The 15,292-nt window shown below is 58.5% G+C and overlaps 1 protein-coding gene across 9 annotated transcripts; it reads right to left on the reverse strand.

Moving 5' to 3' along the window:
* On the reverse strand, nt 1-13,546 carry DPF1 (double PHD fingers 1). Of its 9 annotated transcripts, none has more exons than XM_025914488.2 (12): nt 13,404-13,546; nt 7,373-7,533; nt 7,172-7,279; nt 5,532-5,659; nt 5,184-5,273; nt 4,727-4,805; nt 4,397-4,528; nt 3,468-3,518; nt 3,251-3,370; nt 2,020-2,132; nt 1,327-1,408; nt 1-1,172 (listed from the first exon to the last, which is right to left on the reverse strand). In XM_025914488.2, exons 1-12 carry the CDS (start codon nt 13,544-13,546, stop codon nt 1,102-1,104), a joined length of 1,278 nt encoding a protein of 425 aa, XP_025770273.2. In that variant the 3' UTR covers nt 1-1,101. The 9 variants fall into 9 exon arrangements, with proteins under 9 accessions (XP_025770273.2, XP_086545760.1, XP_086545759.1 ...); XM_086689634.1 differs by having other exon boundaries at nt 1,315-1,408; XM_086689633.1 differs by having other exon boundaries at nt 1,315-1,438.
* Between the last annotated feature and the right edge of the window lie 1,746 nt (nt 13,547-15,292).

Below are 15,292 nucleotides of genomic sequence, written 5' to 3' on the forward strand. Positions count from 1 at the left end.
TGGGCAGAGGGGTCAGGCCCAGTTTAATACACAGAACAAGTTAATTCACAGCAGAGGCAGGCAATAAAGGAGACTCGTTTACAAGGGGGGGGCATGCCTGGATTGGGGGAGACCCCCCCAAACCCACCACCTCCCCCCGCTTGCAGTCTCAATTTCCCTTTTTTTTAACCCGAACAACAAACACACACAACCACAAGAAACAACCACGCCCCCTCGCTACCCCCAAAATGGCCAGCGAGGGTGGCAGGGGGCAGCCCGGCCTGGCCGGTGGGGAACTGGAGCAGGGGAAGGGGGAAAAACTAGTCCGTTGTAGAGTCTGTGCTTCTCATTCCAGCAGGCGCTGGGCAGGGGCCCGCCTTGCCCGCCTTGCCCCCCCAGCCGACGCCCACCAGCCAGGGCAGGCAGCAGGCACAGAGCGGGCAGGGTGGGGCTCTCAGGGAGGGAGCAGGAACGGAGTTCAAAACCATGGTTCACGTCATGCAGTATCCACGGTGGGCACCAAGAGGGGGCGAGGGTGGACACCACACCCACCTGCCCTGGGCACGAAGGGGGGATGGTGCCCACACTGGGTGAGGAGGTGGGACAGCTGCAACTCCAGAAACTGGGGGGTGGGGCTGGTAGGCAGGAAGCTGGCATAGACCGGTGCCCAGTGGATGCGCTCGGCGGCACCCCCTCCACCCAGCCAGGCCTTATAGGACTCTTTGTATATATTAATTTCTTTTTTCTGTCTTTTTTTTTTTTTTTTTTTAACTTTTTGACTTTTTCTTTAGAAAAACGCTGTGTCCGTGCCCCGGGCTGGCATCTACCACCCCTCATGCCCGCCCAGAGGCGGGGTATGGCTTTGAGGGGAGCAGAAGCCCCCGGTGCCCATTCGCCAAGGGATGGGGAAGGAGGGAGGAAGGGAGAGGGGCCCTGCTGGGCCCACCAACCCACAGGGCAAACATTCCACCTGCACAGAGGGAAGGGGGTGGCCCCGCCCCCTCTCGGGCTTCCCCTGTCCCCCTCCACTGTGGGGCACTGAGGGTGGAGAGAGCGTGGAGGAGCTCCGAGAGGCAGATAGGTAAGCACCACCCCAGAGGTCCGGGTGAGCCAGAGCCAGGCCTAGGTGAGGGTGATGTAGGCAGAGGCCTTCTCTTTCAGGTGCCGAAGACAGAGGTGACAACTCCAGCTCCCTGTGGGGGTGGCCAGAGGACAGGGATTTAGGCCCGGGTCCCCCAGAGGCTGACCCAACCTCCCAGCCAGCAGACACGGTCTTTGGTCTTCACCAGCCGGAAGACAGCTTTCCGACCCACCCGCCCCCGGGGTCATGCCCACCTCTTCTCTCACCTTCCGGGGGCTCCGCCATGGGGGGGCTCAGGCAGTACATGTGGTAACCCCGATCGCAGTCGTCACAAAACAGCAGCTGGTCCTGGGGGGTGAGACCCGCCCAGCTGGCACCCTGGGGGCACGGGCACCAGAAACCGGGGTGGGGGGCTGGGGCAGGGGTAGGTCAAAGGGGCCGGGGAAGGCGGTCCCTCCCACGAGAAAGGGCTCCGAGACGGGGCTTCGCATCATGGAATCTTTGCGAAACCCTGCTTGGCCAAGCAAAACACCCCTGTGGTCGGCCGGTTTGCAACTCGCAGTCTGGGTTTTATAGATTCTGTGGAACACTTCAAACGCCACCGAGATGGTCTGACACCAGCTCTGGAAGCAATGGACGTTGGGTTCGGTTCCCAGCTCTACTAATTTCCTAGACGTGACCTCGGGCACGTCATGTCCCCTCTCTGAGCTCAGTGTCTTCTCTGCGGAGTGGGAACGAGAGCACCTACCTCGGAGGGTGGTTGGGAGGAGTCAGAGAGATGAGGAGCACTAAGTGCCGGGCTCAGTTAATGGACACTAAGCAATAATAATAATACAGGTTACTAGTGTTCACCAGGGAGGGGCTCCAGGGAAAGGCTTTAGGCCCGACTGGCAGAGGCGGAGGTGCCGGACGGGAGGCCACCTGGGGGCATGTCCCAGGGGAGGCGGGCGGGCACTCACGTCGTTCTCCGAGGTGCCGCACAGGCTGCAGGACTTGCACTCGATGCACTGCCAGCGGTAGGTCCGCACGGCCGCCGTCATGTTCACCGTAAACTGTAAACATGAGGGGTGTCCTGGGGGCCAAGGGGCAGGGATGCAGTTAGGGCTCATCACGCCCCCGGTGGTGACTGACCCCCCCCCGGGGGAGGAGACGGCTCGGCCCCCACCCCTGGGTCCTAGGGCCGGAGGAGCTCCCGTGGCCCACAGCCCGACCCCACCCCGCGCACGGTGCCCAGCGACCGTACCGCAAGCAGCGCTGCCACGACCGTGGCCACCAGTCTCCTACCAGCCACCATGGTAACCACATTCTGCTCCCCAGAATACCATGGCAACCGCATTCCATTACCCGCAGTGCTGTGGCAACCACTTTCTACCACCCACAACACCCGGGCCGCCACATTCTGTTAGCCGCTGTGCTGAGGCAGCCACATTCCATTACCCACAGCAGAGTGGCCGACAGGTTCTGTTAACCACAGTAACGCGGCAGCCACGTCCTCCCAGCCACGGCGCCATGGCAACCGCCTTCCGCAGTGGGGTCCCCACGCTCTGGGTTCCCTGTGACCCAACGCCTGTCCCCCAGGACGGGCGAGCGACCGAAGTGTTCCCGGCGGTACCGCGCGACGCCGATCCCACAGCCGTCGCACTACCCCAGTGCGGAGACCCCCTCAGCCGCCACCCGGTGCCACAAGTTACGTTCCACGCTACCCCGTTGCCGTGACAACCCTATCGCACTCCCCGTGATACCATGACAACCACAATTCATTACCCACCGTGCTGAGGCAACCACAGTCTATTACCTACAAGCCCACCCTGGGAAACCACATCCCACTAACCGCAACTCCGTGGCAAGCGCCCTCGGTTATCCACAGTGCCCAGGCAACGGCCATCCATTACTCACTATCACGGTTCCCTACCCACAATGCCTTGGCAACCACCTTTCACTGCCCCTCGTGCCATGCTAAGCACGTGCTACGACCGGCAACGCCGTGACGACCGCCTCCCATTATTCCCAGAGCCTCTCTGGCCACCCCTCCCCCTCCCAGTTTCCCGAGGTCCTCAGCAGTCGAGTCCACTCCACCAGCTCTGGATCCCCCCAGCCCCAGGCTGCACTTCTCCGCCTCCCAGCCTCCAGATCGGGACTCCTGGCGTCCCCTCCACCCGGGCCCCCAGCAACCTCAGGTGAGGGTATCACCTGATCGCCCACAGTCAGCACAGGAGATGAGGTCCTCGGGACACCCCGTCTTCTTGGAGCCACCCAGGCAGAAGTCACAGTAGCCGTTGGGGATGACGGTGCCATCGGGCGCCTTCTTGGCTGAAAGACAGCAGGCGGTGGGGGGGTTGACGTAGGCGGGCGGGGGCACCTAGTCAAAGGCTGCTGCACGAGTAGGGGCAGAGGGAGGCGTCCCTACCTGTGTGTTTCCTCTGTGCCTCAGGGACCCAGGCCAATTCTTTGTAAAACTCTGGGGTTGGGGGGACAGAGAGAGGGGCTCTCACCACAGGCAAGGCTCCACCCTGCCCCCCAGCCTCAGCCCCAGCCCCGGGGTGGACCCCTTTATCCAGGCATGGGGGAGGTAAGGAGAGAGTAGCTACCCCAAGTTGTGGCCGCGGCAGAACGGGGATGGGAGCCCAAATAATTCTCATCAGGAGCCCCGAACTCTTTGAGGACAACTCACTCTTTATTAGGCAAAACTGGCAAATAACAGCTTTAGGAAGAGCCCCCCTGCTTCCCCTTTCTATCACACAACCGGTGCCAACTAAGCCCCGGCTAGATAAAAACTGGGGTACCACTGGCCGAGACCTGATATGCAAACAGACGGATGTTCACAAGAAAAATTCTGAACACAGAGGTGCCCAGTGCGTGGTGGGGATGGGGTGAAGAGACCGCCCTCTCCCACCAAGAGGTGGGTGCGAAGACAGTTTCTCCGCTGGCGGAGCCTCTCCCGAGCCCTCTCCCATCCCTCGGCTGTCAGGGCTGCCACGAGATTGGCACGGGCAGGCGCCAAGGGCTCCCAGGCCACAGACCCTGCCCCGCAGCCAAAGCTTAGCAGAAAAGGGAGAACGGGAGGCAGAGAGGGAGGGGAGTCATCTATCACCCCCCTCCCCAAGCTCTAATTGAAACAATAAATCAGACCCAGAAATATTACGCCCGGCCGGGAGCGAGGGAGAGATGGTTGGTTGCCATGGCAACCCCAGAGCCAGCATCCCCATGGTCGGTGGGGGGAGGGGACCGCTGAGCTGGAGATTTTCCAGAAATGTCTAATGTGCCCCCTCCCTCCCAGGCTCCTCAGCCCCCACTCCCGGGGCCCCTCACTACCCCACAGCCCGCCTGCCTGCTCACGTTTATGGTTGTTTTTCCGGTGGAAGGGCAGGGCGTGGCGCTCGGCGTTCTCCTCCCCCTCCTCCTCAGCCAGGTGGGTGTGGGTGTAGTGGTAGCTGAGCCCTGGCCGGTTCTTATACCGTTTCCCACAGACTGGAGAGCGAGCAGGGAGGGCCGGTCAGCCCTCCCAGCCCATGCGGCCTCCACCCTGGCCTCGGGGATCACACCTCCCCCCTCTGCCAGAGGCCTGAGCATCCCCTCCCGCCGGGCTCTAGAACAGGAGGGAGGGGGCCAGCAGGGGAGAGGTCCCTAGGCCCCACTCTCTCTTTCCCCCTCTTCAGAAGGACTCACTATCACAGACATACGGCTTGTCTCGGTCCTCCAGGGATGCGGTGTCCTGGCGTTTCCGGAGACCCCCGATGCCATATGCCTGGGGGAAGAGGCGGGATGAGGGGCCAAGAAGGGAGGCAACTGAAAGAGTTTTCATCACTGGAGCCTGAAAGGTGAACCGCAGCTCTGCCACTTCCTGACTATGGGCCTCGAGTAACCCCCTTGACCTCTCAGAGGCTTCCTCATGGGTGTGAAGGCGGCTCTGACCCACTATACAATCTCTGTTTTGCCAATGGGTTCATGTATCTGAGCCTCAGCGTCCTCTTCTGTACGATGGGTATAAAATCCTCTACCCCTTCGGGCTGCTCTGGGAATTCAGTGAGGCCAAACTGGGTTAGGGTCTGACCACGATAAACGCTCAGTGTATGGGATCCGTCACTGAGGAGAGAGGTGAGGGAGAAAGATTTGGGGGTGATACCTTTCCTTTAGCCCTGTTCTTCCTCCTGGGAATGTCATCCTCCAAGTCTTCCACCTCGAGATCATGTGGAAACTCCAGCAGCTGCTGTTTCTGGACACCAGAAGGGAGACTGAGGTCAAGAAAATGGGGGATGCTGTCCTTCTCTGTGGGAGTTGCGGACACAGCTGGAGACTGGGGGCGCAGGGCAAGCAGGGAGGTCTTCCGAACAGAGATGAGGTGTGGAAGGATGCGACTTAGGAGGCCCAAAGGCCCTAGGGAACCAGGGGAGATCGGAGAGCGGGAACAGGGTACGCCAGGGCAGGTGGTGGGGGTGACAAGGCGGCCGGGGCTCCTGAGGGGTGGTCCCACCTGGCAGTCCATAATGGTCTCCTCCTCCTTCAACTCAATCTTCTTCTCCCCTGTCTCAGCACACAGTAGCGCCTCAAGGACAGGCCCTTCGGGGAGGCCACCCTCCTTCTTCAGGGGTGCCTCACAATCTGGGGACAAGGCCACGGTGGGGAGGTCAAGTGGGGAAGTTGTCCCTGGAGGATTTCTCAAACTGCCCAGGTTGGGGAGCCATGCCCTTTGCTTCAGGAAAGAGGTGTTCCCACACTCGACCAGCAACAGACTCAAAGATTCAATCACGCATACTGGGAAGGAGGCCGAGACCTGGGAAAGACACGGCCAGGCCCTCGGATCCGCTCAGACACACTCAGACGGAGACACGCCAGACCCTCCCTCACTTACACCTGGATGCACGTGGAGAAACACAGATTCTCAAACAGGATACACATGGGAGATACAGACGGATCATCTGGAGACAGCCAGATGCACAAAGGAGGAGATACACCCAGACACTCAGATACACCCAGTCACGTAGAGGAAACATATCCAAACCCTGGGATACACCCAGAGACAATCAGAAAGAGACACTAAATCGTCAGCTATACCTAGATCCGCATAAGGAACACCCAGCCAGACCCTACCAGACATGTGGACACACACAGGGGAGATACAGACACACACATCTGGAGAGAATTACTCAGATGGACACACACGGACGTACACAGGGGAGCCACACACGGCGCCTCTGAGGCAATCGACACACCCAAAAAGACAGCCAGATGGACACTCCATGGCGCCTTGATCAGCTTAGGTCAGCAGGCTCTGCTCTGGTGGCAGGGTACCCGCTTGGGATTCCAGCTTTCTCTCCGCCCCACCCCAGCCCGTGTGGGCACTCTCTAGATAAACAAACAGACAAACAAACTTAAAAAAAAACCCACACAGATGGACACTTCAGTATACCTGGACCCACACAGAGGACGAGGGAAGAGAAAGAGCCAGTGACTCTAATAGTACTGGTCACATTCAAGAAGCGATAAGGCCAGACGGTCTGGTTGGACCAGCACACGTGGGCAGAGATACACCTGATATACCAGATACTAGGGGAAGAGATTCTCCCGGACATTCCAAAGCATCCAGACACTCAAAAGAAGAGACACCAGACACCCCGATGCACTCAGACACACCCAGAAACGGCCGGACACTCTGGGAGACCAGACACACACGAGATGAAACGAACCCTCTAATGTCCTTGGAAACACCTAGAAAGAGACACAGATACTTACATCCACTCCACTACCGACGCAAAGGCTTACCACCAGACACTCTCACACATGCACACACACTCAGGCGCCCACAGGAAGAGAGACAGCCGCACAGCAACACATCCCAGTTCACCGGGGAGGAGCCACCTAGGCACCTAACAGAGAGCACCGGGCCCGGAATACACCTGGGCCCCAGTAGGAGAAGACACGTCCAAGTCCAAAGCAGTCACTCAGGGAAAACTGGAGAATGTCTGGACTACAGCCAGACACACACCTGCAGACACTCGCTAGAAGGGAAATAAAGGCAAATGCTCAAAACCACACAGGCGTCACCACACACGGATCAGCGTTTGCCCCGGGCCGGCTAGGGCCACCCCAGGCACAGGATGGAGCTCCACCCACCGATCTTGTACTCGCAGGGCCGGAGTCTGGGGTCCTCCAGGATGTTAAGTCTCCGTTTCTTTCTCCAACAGCGCGCGGGGTACGTGTAGATCTGTCCCGGGGCCAGACCTGCAGGTGAGGAGGGCGGTGAGGACCGAGAACGCCGTCGCAAAGCAGCTGCCCCGCCCCGCCCCACCCCGCCCCTGCCCTCCCAGCGGGTACCAGGGCCGCGGTGGGTCTTTTCCATCCAGATGTAGCAGTTGTTCTGGGCCACGCCGGTCTGCGAGTCGAGGAAGGGCAGGCGCAGGCTGCGCTCAGCGCACAGGCGCGCGTTGTAGCTGCGGCAGTGCTCAATGGCCTCGCGGTAGAAGTCCTCGCCTAGGCTGTGAGGGCGAGCGAGCGGGCGAGTGGCTGTCACCAAGGGCAGGAGCGCCGGGTCGTCCAGCACCCCTCCCTCAACGCGCAGCTCGGGAATGGGTGATCCGACTCCTCCAGTCTCTCCCCTCCTGTCGCTCCTGGACTCAGAAGCCCCCAACCTGAGACCCAAGCAGGCCCGGAGCCAACCGGTAGATACACACACATAATGTAGAAACAGACAAAAATACACCAAGACCCATCCACACGTGCACATATCAAAATACACAACACAAACAAATCACACAGGATTGACACACAAAGAGAGACATATCCCAAAACTCACAAAGGAGAAACAGACAAATCTCACATACGTGCACGCACAAATATCTACTGAAAAAAACACAGACATCGCAGATACATAGTGTGGGACAGACACAACACACATATATCCACGCACAAATACACATCACATATCCAAAGACACACAACATAAACAAAGCACCCACACAAAGACACACAACATGCAAACAGATCACAGACACCACACTTCACACACACACTCATGCAACCAAAGACACACACATACACAAATGTTAGAAGAAATGTTAAAACAAACTACCCACATGAGCACCTACACACATATCTAAAGACACAACACAAACAAATCACACACGCGCACACACACAATGTCCAGGCACACTATACAAAGAAATCGCACAGATTCACATAGGACACACACGTACACACAATCATAAAGATACACGATATAGAAACCAACATCTAAAACACCACATATCCAAACACAAAGATATACACATATACAATATAGAAACAGACAAATCCACCCATATTCACACAAAAATGTACACATAAATACACGCACAACTACAAATCCAGACACAGAACACAAATGATGCGGCTTCAAAGGACATGTACACTCAAAGACCCAAATATCCCAAGATACCTGGTAGACTGAAAGATATTAAACACATATCCACACACATATCCAAAAACACACACACAAAAAAAACAAAAAAATAACAGTACAAACAAGTGACACACACTCCACACGCCAAGACAAAGGTAGTATGGGCTTCACTCAAGTTTACCGAGGCTCCCGCACCTCCAGGCCATTTCACTCTCTCCCCAACCCCGGGGGTCGCCGGGCGGGACATGACCCCCTTCCCTGAAAAGGACCCGAAGAGGACTCCGAGCTCCCCACACCCTCCGCTCGTCCAGGAGCAGCGCATCGGACACCGTTCTTGCCAGAGACCCATGATCGCACACATTCGCACCCCCGCGCAGCACGGCCCACGGTGACAGCCCCCCAGACACCCCTTCGGCCCCACCCCCGGCCGCCACACACACACGCCCGCGCAGACCCGCCCGCGCGCCCTCCCCCACCTCCCGCCGGCCCGCAGCACCTCAGGGGGCCGGGGATGACCGTGGCCATCTTGCTCCCCGGGTCCTGCCCCCAGCAGGTCCCCGCCGGGTCGGTCCTCCCAGCGCTCGGGCGGGCGCTGAGGCCGCCCATCCATTCATTCCCGCGGGGCGGGAGCACCGGGACCACAGCCAATCACGACGGCGGGGCGGGCCCGCCCGGGCCATTCTGGGAGTCGTAGTCCCGGGCCCGGGGACCCGCGGGACCCCGCGGGGAAGCGGGTGCAGAGGTGGGGCCCAGGGAGCGCGCAGTCACTCACACACGTTCGCCCAGACGCACATCTAGTCTCCCGGGCAGACACTCACACATGCACACCTGGACTCGCACACACCCACATACGGCAGTTTACACACACATTCACACGTATACTCACAGCCTCCCACGTAGACTCACGCACACTTCACTCCCACACCTTTACAGACTCACGTACATTTACACTCACACAAACACTTCAATGCCCTGAGACCTAGAGATACCTAAGAGGTGCCCATACAGACGTCCACCGGCTAAGCCTGCGCTTGGCTCACTGACACCTCCCCCTCCCCGCCTTCCCCTCCCCCCTCCCCCACCCCCAGTCCCTCCCCAGCTCCAGAGAACCCTATCTAGTCCCTCCAGGGCTGTCACTCTCACAGTGACCCCGCCCTGCTCTATCCCTTCCTTCCGCGGGCTAGACCGCACAGTGCTACTTTGCAGCGGGAGCCACACCTTGTGGATTCAAATCCTGGCTCTGCCATTTGGTGGCCATGTGGCCTCGGGCAAATGACTTAACCTTTCTGGGCCTCGGTTTCCTCACGTGTAAAATGAGGATGACACCTCATTGGATTGTCGTAAGGACTAAATGAGTACATATGTGTAAAGTGTTTTTAAAAGGTACCTGGCAGGTAGTAAGTGTTCAGTAAAACTTCACTCATTCCACAAAGAGGATTTGATACGTAGTTAAGGTGTAAAATAGCCAACAATTCTAGAAAGAATAATACCCTGGGGCGCCTGGGTGGCTCAGTCGATTGAGCGTCGGGACTGCCGCTGGGGTCAAGATCTCACAGTCTGTGGGTTGGAGCCCCACGTGTTGGGCTTTGCGCTGATAGCACAGAGCCCGCTTCCACGCTGTCTCCCTCTCTGCCCCTTCCCCTGCTCACACGCGGGCACGTGCGTGCACGCTCTCTCACAAAAATAAATAAGCTTTAAAAAAAAGAAGAAGATGGAGGAGGGGGAGAAGGAGGAGGAGGAAGAGAAGAAGAGGAATGCCTGGTACATAAAAGATGCTCAGTATTTGTTGAAGGAGTAAATATACTGAGTACCCATGATGTGTCAGACACAGTTCTAAGTACTTGATTCACTGGTGCAATTCTCATAATGACCCTCTGGGGTGCTGCTATTTTTACCCCCCCCCCATTTTCCAGATGAGGAATCTGAGCCCCTGGTGGCTCTTTGAAGGTGGGACTAAGGGGGGGACTCACTCGCCTAGATATCTGTACCCAAGTCAGTTTTTACTTCCTTCTTTTTCCCACTGTCACTCTCACAGACTGTACCCTAAGCGATCCCCAGATAGTGAGCTGACCCACCAAGCTGCACCAGCACTCACCTGGAACCCCCCCCTGGTCCAAAGTTTGTGTTCAAGTTTGAGCCCCTGCGTGGATTAAAAACGCCCACAAATGTCCTTGTCCACCAGGGGGCTCTCCAGCAGACAGACTGCATAATAGCCTTCACCTCTTTTGTCACTTGATGCCCCTACCTACCCTCTGGTGAGAGACACCTCCAAGGTCTTCCATACTTATCACTTCTAAACACACACACACACACACACACACACACACACACACACACACACCTCTAGTGTCTCAGACCCCTTCCACAAACCACAAACCCTCCCCCATCTCCCCCAGCTAAGGCCTTGACCTTCCCCCTCCCCTCCCCGCAACAGGACAGAGTAGGTCTCTGCTTCATATCTGGTTGAGCATAGGTGGCAAGGAGAGTAAGTCGGGGATGCTTACCTGGAATGGTACCCGCATTCTCACTCTGGTCTTCAGGCCCCTCCCCTGGTTACCCCCTGTCGCATCCAGACTAAGCCCTCCCCCTCTGTCCAGCAGCTCAGCTCAGAGAATGCCCTTGCCACCTTCCTCTCTCACCTCCCACCACCCACACATGCTTACACTTGCTCCCCACACCTCCAGCCTCAGACACCCCAGCTCACTCCTGCCCCACCCCAGAACCCTTGCATCCATTTGATCGGTTTGGAGGCTGAGTGTAGAAAACTCCATCACCTCCCCGGAGGCCCTTGTCCACCAGCACGATTGAACACCCCCCCCCCCCCCACCAGACCCAGGCTGAAACTTGCCTCCCTTTCCCTACCGCTAGTAACCCTCACAGGTTCCCCCTCCCACACTTGAACTCCCCTGCCCAAGCAGGGGATTTCCACCCCCTACCCCCACCCCTGCAGACGCCTTAGAAGATGAGAGCAAAGAAGGGCACTGGCACCCGCACCCTAACTTTGCCCAGGCCCCCGCAATGCCCTATGTGGGAACTGGACCGCAAGAGAAATCAATATTGATGCTACGACTACTAATCACTACATTCAGGCAGGGTCAGGCTCTGTACTAAGTGCTTTCCAAAGGTCACAAGCCCCATGGGATAATAGGCTCTGTTAGGAGTCCCCAGTACACAGATGGTAACACTGAGGCTCTGGAGGAGGGGGAGAAGGGAGGGGGAGACTTAAGGGCTCAAGATGAGGTTTGAAACCAGGTAGTCATAATACCCAGCCTCGCACTCCCGCCAGCCTCCCACTCCCAAGGGGATTTGGCTCCACTCTTTTAGAAGCCGGTCTCTGCCCTCGACCCCGAGGACCTGTCTGAAGAGGAGAGCAAAGAAGGGCAAAGCAGGGCGCTGGCACACCCACCCCAACGCTTCCTCTGACCTCCTCCAAGAGGTCCGGCCAGGGTCAGAGGGAGGAGGCCAGAATGCCTGTACATCCACCAACCTGCACAGGAACCCTGTCCCAGCCAGCTCGAGGGTGTTCCTCGTGGGGCACACCTCCGTCTGTGTGTTAAGACAGAGTGAGGGAAGCAGAAGGGTGTCACCGTCACACACCTCCTCACACTGACCCCGGCTCCGCACACGCCCTGCAAGCTCTCCTGCTCACCGCAAAGCCACACGTGTAGGCGCGTGCCTATTAACCCCCGCCCCACTCCTCTCCCAACAGCCCCCCGCCAGAAACCAGAAACAACTGGGGGCCTAGGGTCCAGCCATCAGGCCCGGCCTTTGGGAGGCTGGGGGGCGCTCCCGGCCCCTTCCCCCTCCCCACCCCCCAACACGCGCAGCTCAAGGTCAAGGCGGCGAGAGCAAGAGGTTGGGGGAAGGGGGGGAGGTCGCCACAGTCCCTTTGTGCGGCGCCGCGGGCGTTCGCCCTCCGCCTTCTCCACCCCCCCGCCCCCCCCCCCCCCCGCCCGGGCAGGGGCGGAGGGGGAGGGGAGTGCCGCGCTCGCCAGCCGGGGAGGGAGGGCGGGAACGGCCGCGCGCCTGTCACTCTGAGCCCGCTGTCACCGCCGGAGGAAAGGGGGTGGGGAGCGCTGGGACCCGGGAGTCCAGGATCCCGAAGAGGGAGCGAGAGAGAGAGATGGAAAGAGAGAGAAAAGAGGTGGCTAAGAGAGGAGAGGGATGGGACAGAGCTAGGCTTGAACCCGGGCGTCCAGGTTCCCAGCCACCGGGCCCAGGAGGAAGCTAACGCTCGGAGGAGGGACGCGGACAGGGAGAAAAGGGAGGGAATCCCCCGAGATTGAGGGTGCTGCCAGCATCCTCTCCCGAAGCATCCGGTCCCAGATGCTCTGGTTAGATGTGTATGGGCGGGGAGAGGGAGGAATCCCACGGTCTAAACTGACCTGGGCGTCGGAGCTTCTAGGTCCCGAAGACCCGGGGAGGAAAAAAGGGAGCCAGCAGGGATCCGACCGGGAACCCCGACGTCTCAGCTCCCACCCTGCGGCCACGCGGGCCGAGGTCCCCGGAGAAGGAGAGAGGAAAGAGAAAGGTGCTCTGCTGAGGGGGAAGGAGGGTGGTGAAGACCCCGGAGGCTGAGGTCTGGACTTGGGCGTTCGTACTCCCAGCCCTATGCCCCCCCGCCCCCCGGCGCCCCCGGAGACACGGAGAAGGAGAGATGGAGGAGGAGGAGAGGGAAGCCCCTACCCCCACTCTGGGTGGGGAAACGGCCTCCGCCACCCCCCAACCCGCGCCACATTCCTTCACTGACAGCGACAAAGAAGAGACGCCCCCGCGACCCTGAAGGGGCTCCCGCCCCCAACCCCAGGGGGCAACAAGGGGCGGCAGGTCCCCCAGCGGTGGGGGGGACGAGCTGGAGGGCCCCCATTAAACTACCTTCCGCGCGCTGCGTCCCCCTCCCCAAGAGGCGGGGGAAGGGCCAGGGGTGGGGGGGCGGGATGGAGGGACGTGAACGGCGGGGACACTCACGACTTGAGCGGGTTCTGAATGGCGGTGGCCATGGCCCGCTCGGCTGGGCCGCCTCCGGCCCGGGGCGCTGCTGCCGCCGCGCGCGGGCCCAGCCCGGCCTGCGCCGCCCGCTCTGCCGCCCAGCGCGCTACGATTTCATTCATTCTTGGGGCTGCGGCGCGAGCTGAGCGGGGCGGGCCGGGGGCGGGGCCCGGCCAATCCCCGCACCTCCCGGCGCACGACGGGACGTGGAGTCTAGGGGCGCACAGCGGCGCCCGAGGGCGCCCCTGACCGGACTACACGTCCCAGGGGGCGCCGGGAGGACCACACGCCCATTGGCTGCTGGGGATACAGGGCGGGGCTGGGCTCGTCCCAGAGCATCTTTTCCTCCTCCCTGGGGGTGCTCCATTCCCACCTCGGGCTCTCCATCCACCAGCAACCGCGGGCGCGGGAGCAGGTGGCCCCTGGCTTCTGGGTCTCCCCAGGGTATGTGGATGACCCAAGGATCTGTTGTGTGTTCTTGTCCATGCCTGCTTGTCTGGGTGTCTCTTCTGCGTAAGCCAGCCTGTAAACAAGCACAGAGGTTAATCAGTGTCTTTGTTCACTTAATCAGTGCTTGCCAGGTGCCGGGCACTTTTCTAGGCACTGGGACACAGAGCAGTGCCCAAAGTCGCTGCCCTCAAGCAGCTCACCTTTTAGTGGAGAAAGACAAGATGACAAAGAAGAACATAAATAGACAAAATCAATTTAGAAAATTATGAATGCTATAAAACGGCTTCTCTGAGAAGACGACATTTGAGCTGAGACCCGAGAAGTTCCAGCCAGGAGACAGGAGGGGAAAGGGAACACGCTTTGACAAGTGCAAAGATCAGTGAGAAAGCTGGTGTGATCGGAGCAGAATGAGTGAGGGGAGAGACAAGGTTGGGGAGAGGGCAAGGACCCAGATCATGTAGAGCCTTGTAGGACATTACAAAGAAAATGGATTTTGTTCTAAGTGCAATCAATCATCGGCTCTCTTCTTTTTCACACACACACACACACACACACACACACACACACACCAAGCCCATCAGCAAATCGTGTTATCTCTACATTCACAACGCAGATCCAGGATCTACCCACTCTTCTCCCTTCACACCTGGTACTGTCCACCCTTGTGTCCCGCCTGGACAACCCCATGTCTGTTCTCCCCATGGCAGCCAGAGTGCGCCACCTAAAACATATGGCGTCACAACGCTCTTGGGCTCAAAACCTCCGGGGGCTTCTTTCATAACTGGAATAAAGTGCAAAGTCCTCAGTCCGCCCTCAATGCCCCAAGTGATCCCGTCCCCAACCTTCATCACATTTCTAACCTCATCTCCCTCTTTCCTTCCACTGGCTAACTTTACTCCAGTCACACCGGCCTCCTCCCTGTTCCTGGAGCATTCCAATCCCATGTCAGCCACAGGATCTTTGCACTTACTGTTCTCTCTGCTTAGAATATTCCTCCCCGATATCCACGTGGCTCCATCCCTCGCTTTATTCAGGTTTTTGATTAAATGTTACCTCCTCAGATCGAACCTCAGCTAAAATAGCATCCCCCATAACTCTGTCCTCTGAAATGCCTTTTCTTCCAATACATACCATAGTTTGTCATCTTGTACTAAATCTGTTTAGTTATTTGACTTAGTGTCTGTCTCTGCCCATTAGAATAATAGCTCTGTGAGGGCAGGGATTGTTGTTCCATCCACTGCTGCCTCCCCAGTGCCTAGAACAGGGCCTGGAAAATAGTAGGTGCTCAATAATTATTTGTTGAATAAATAAGTGAATCAACTAGTTGTCATGCTCCGTGTGTCTCCTCACCATCTAGCTCTGAGGCACACAACTAGCGGGGACAGAGAGTCAGGTGGGGTCCAGACTGTGCCCCACAC

Source organism: Puma concolor, chromosome E2 (assembly GCF_028749965.1).
Source record: "Puma concolor isolate L17-30 chromosome E2, mPumCon1.1.hap2, whole genome shotgun sequence".
NCBI classification, from domain to species: Eukaryota; Metazoa; Chordata; class Mammalia; order Carnivora; family Felidae; genus Puma; species Puma concolor.

Bases quoted from the DNA above. Each gene is read 5' to 3' on its own strand.
- DPF1 (XM_086689633.1), bottom strand. From the start codon at position 13,546: ATGAATGAAATCGTAGCGCGCTGGGCGGCAGAGCGGGCGGCGCAGGCC. The intron at 4,806-5,183 runs GTATCACCCCCA...CTCTTCCCCCAG, and splicing joins AGAACAGGGCTAAAGGAAAG to GCATATGGCATCGGGGGTCT. The intron at 3,519-4,396 runs GTGAGCAGGCAG...CCCCAACCCCAG, and splicing joins CCGGAAAAACAACCATAAAC to AGTTTTACAAAGAATTGGCC.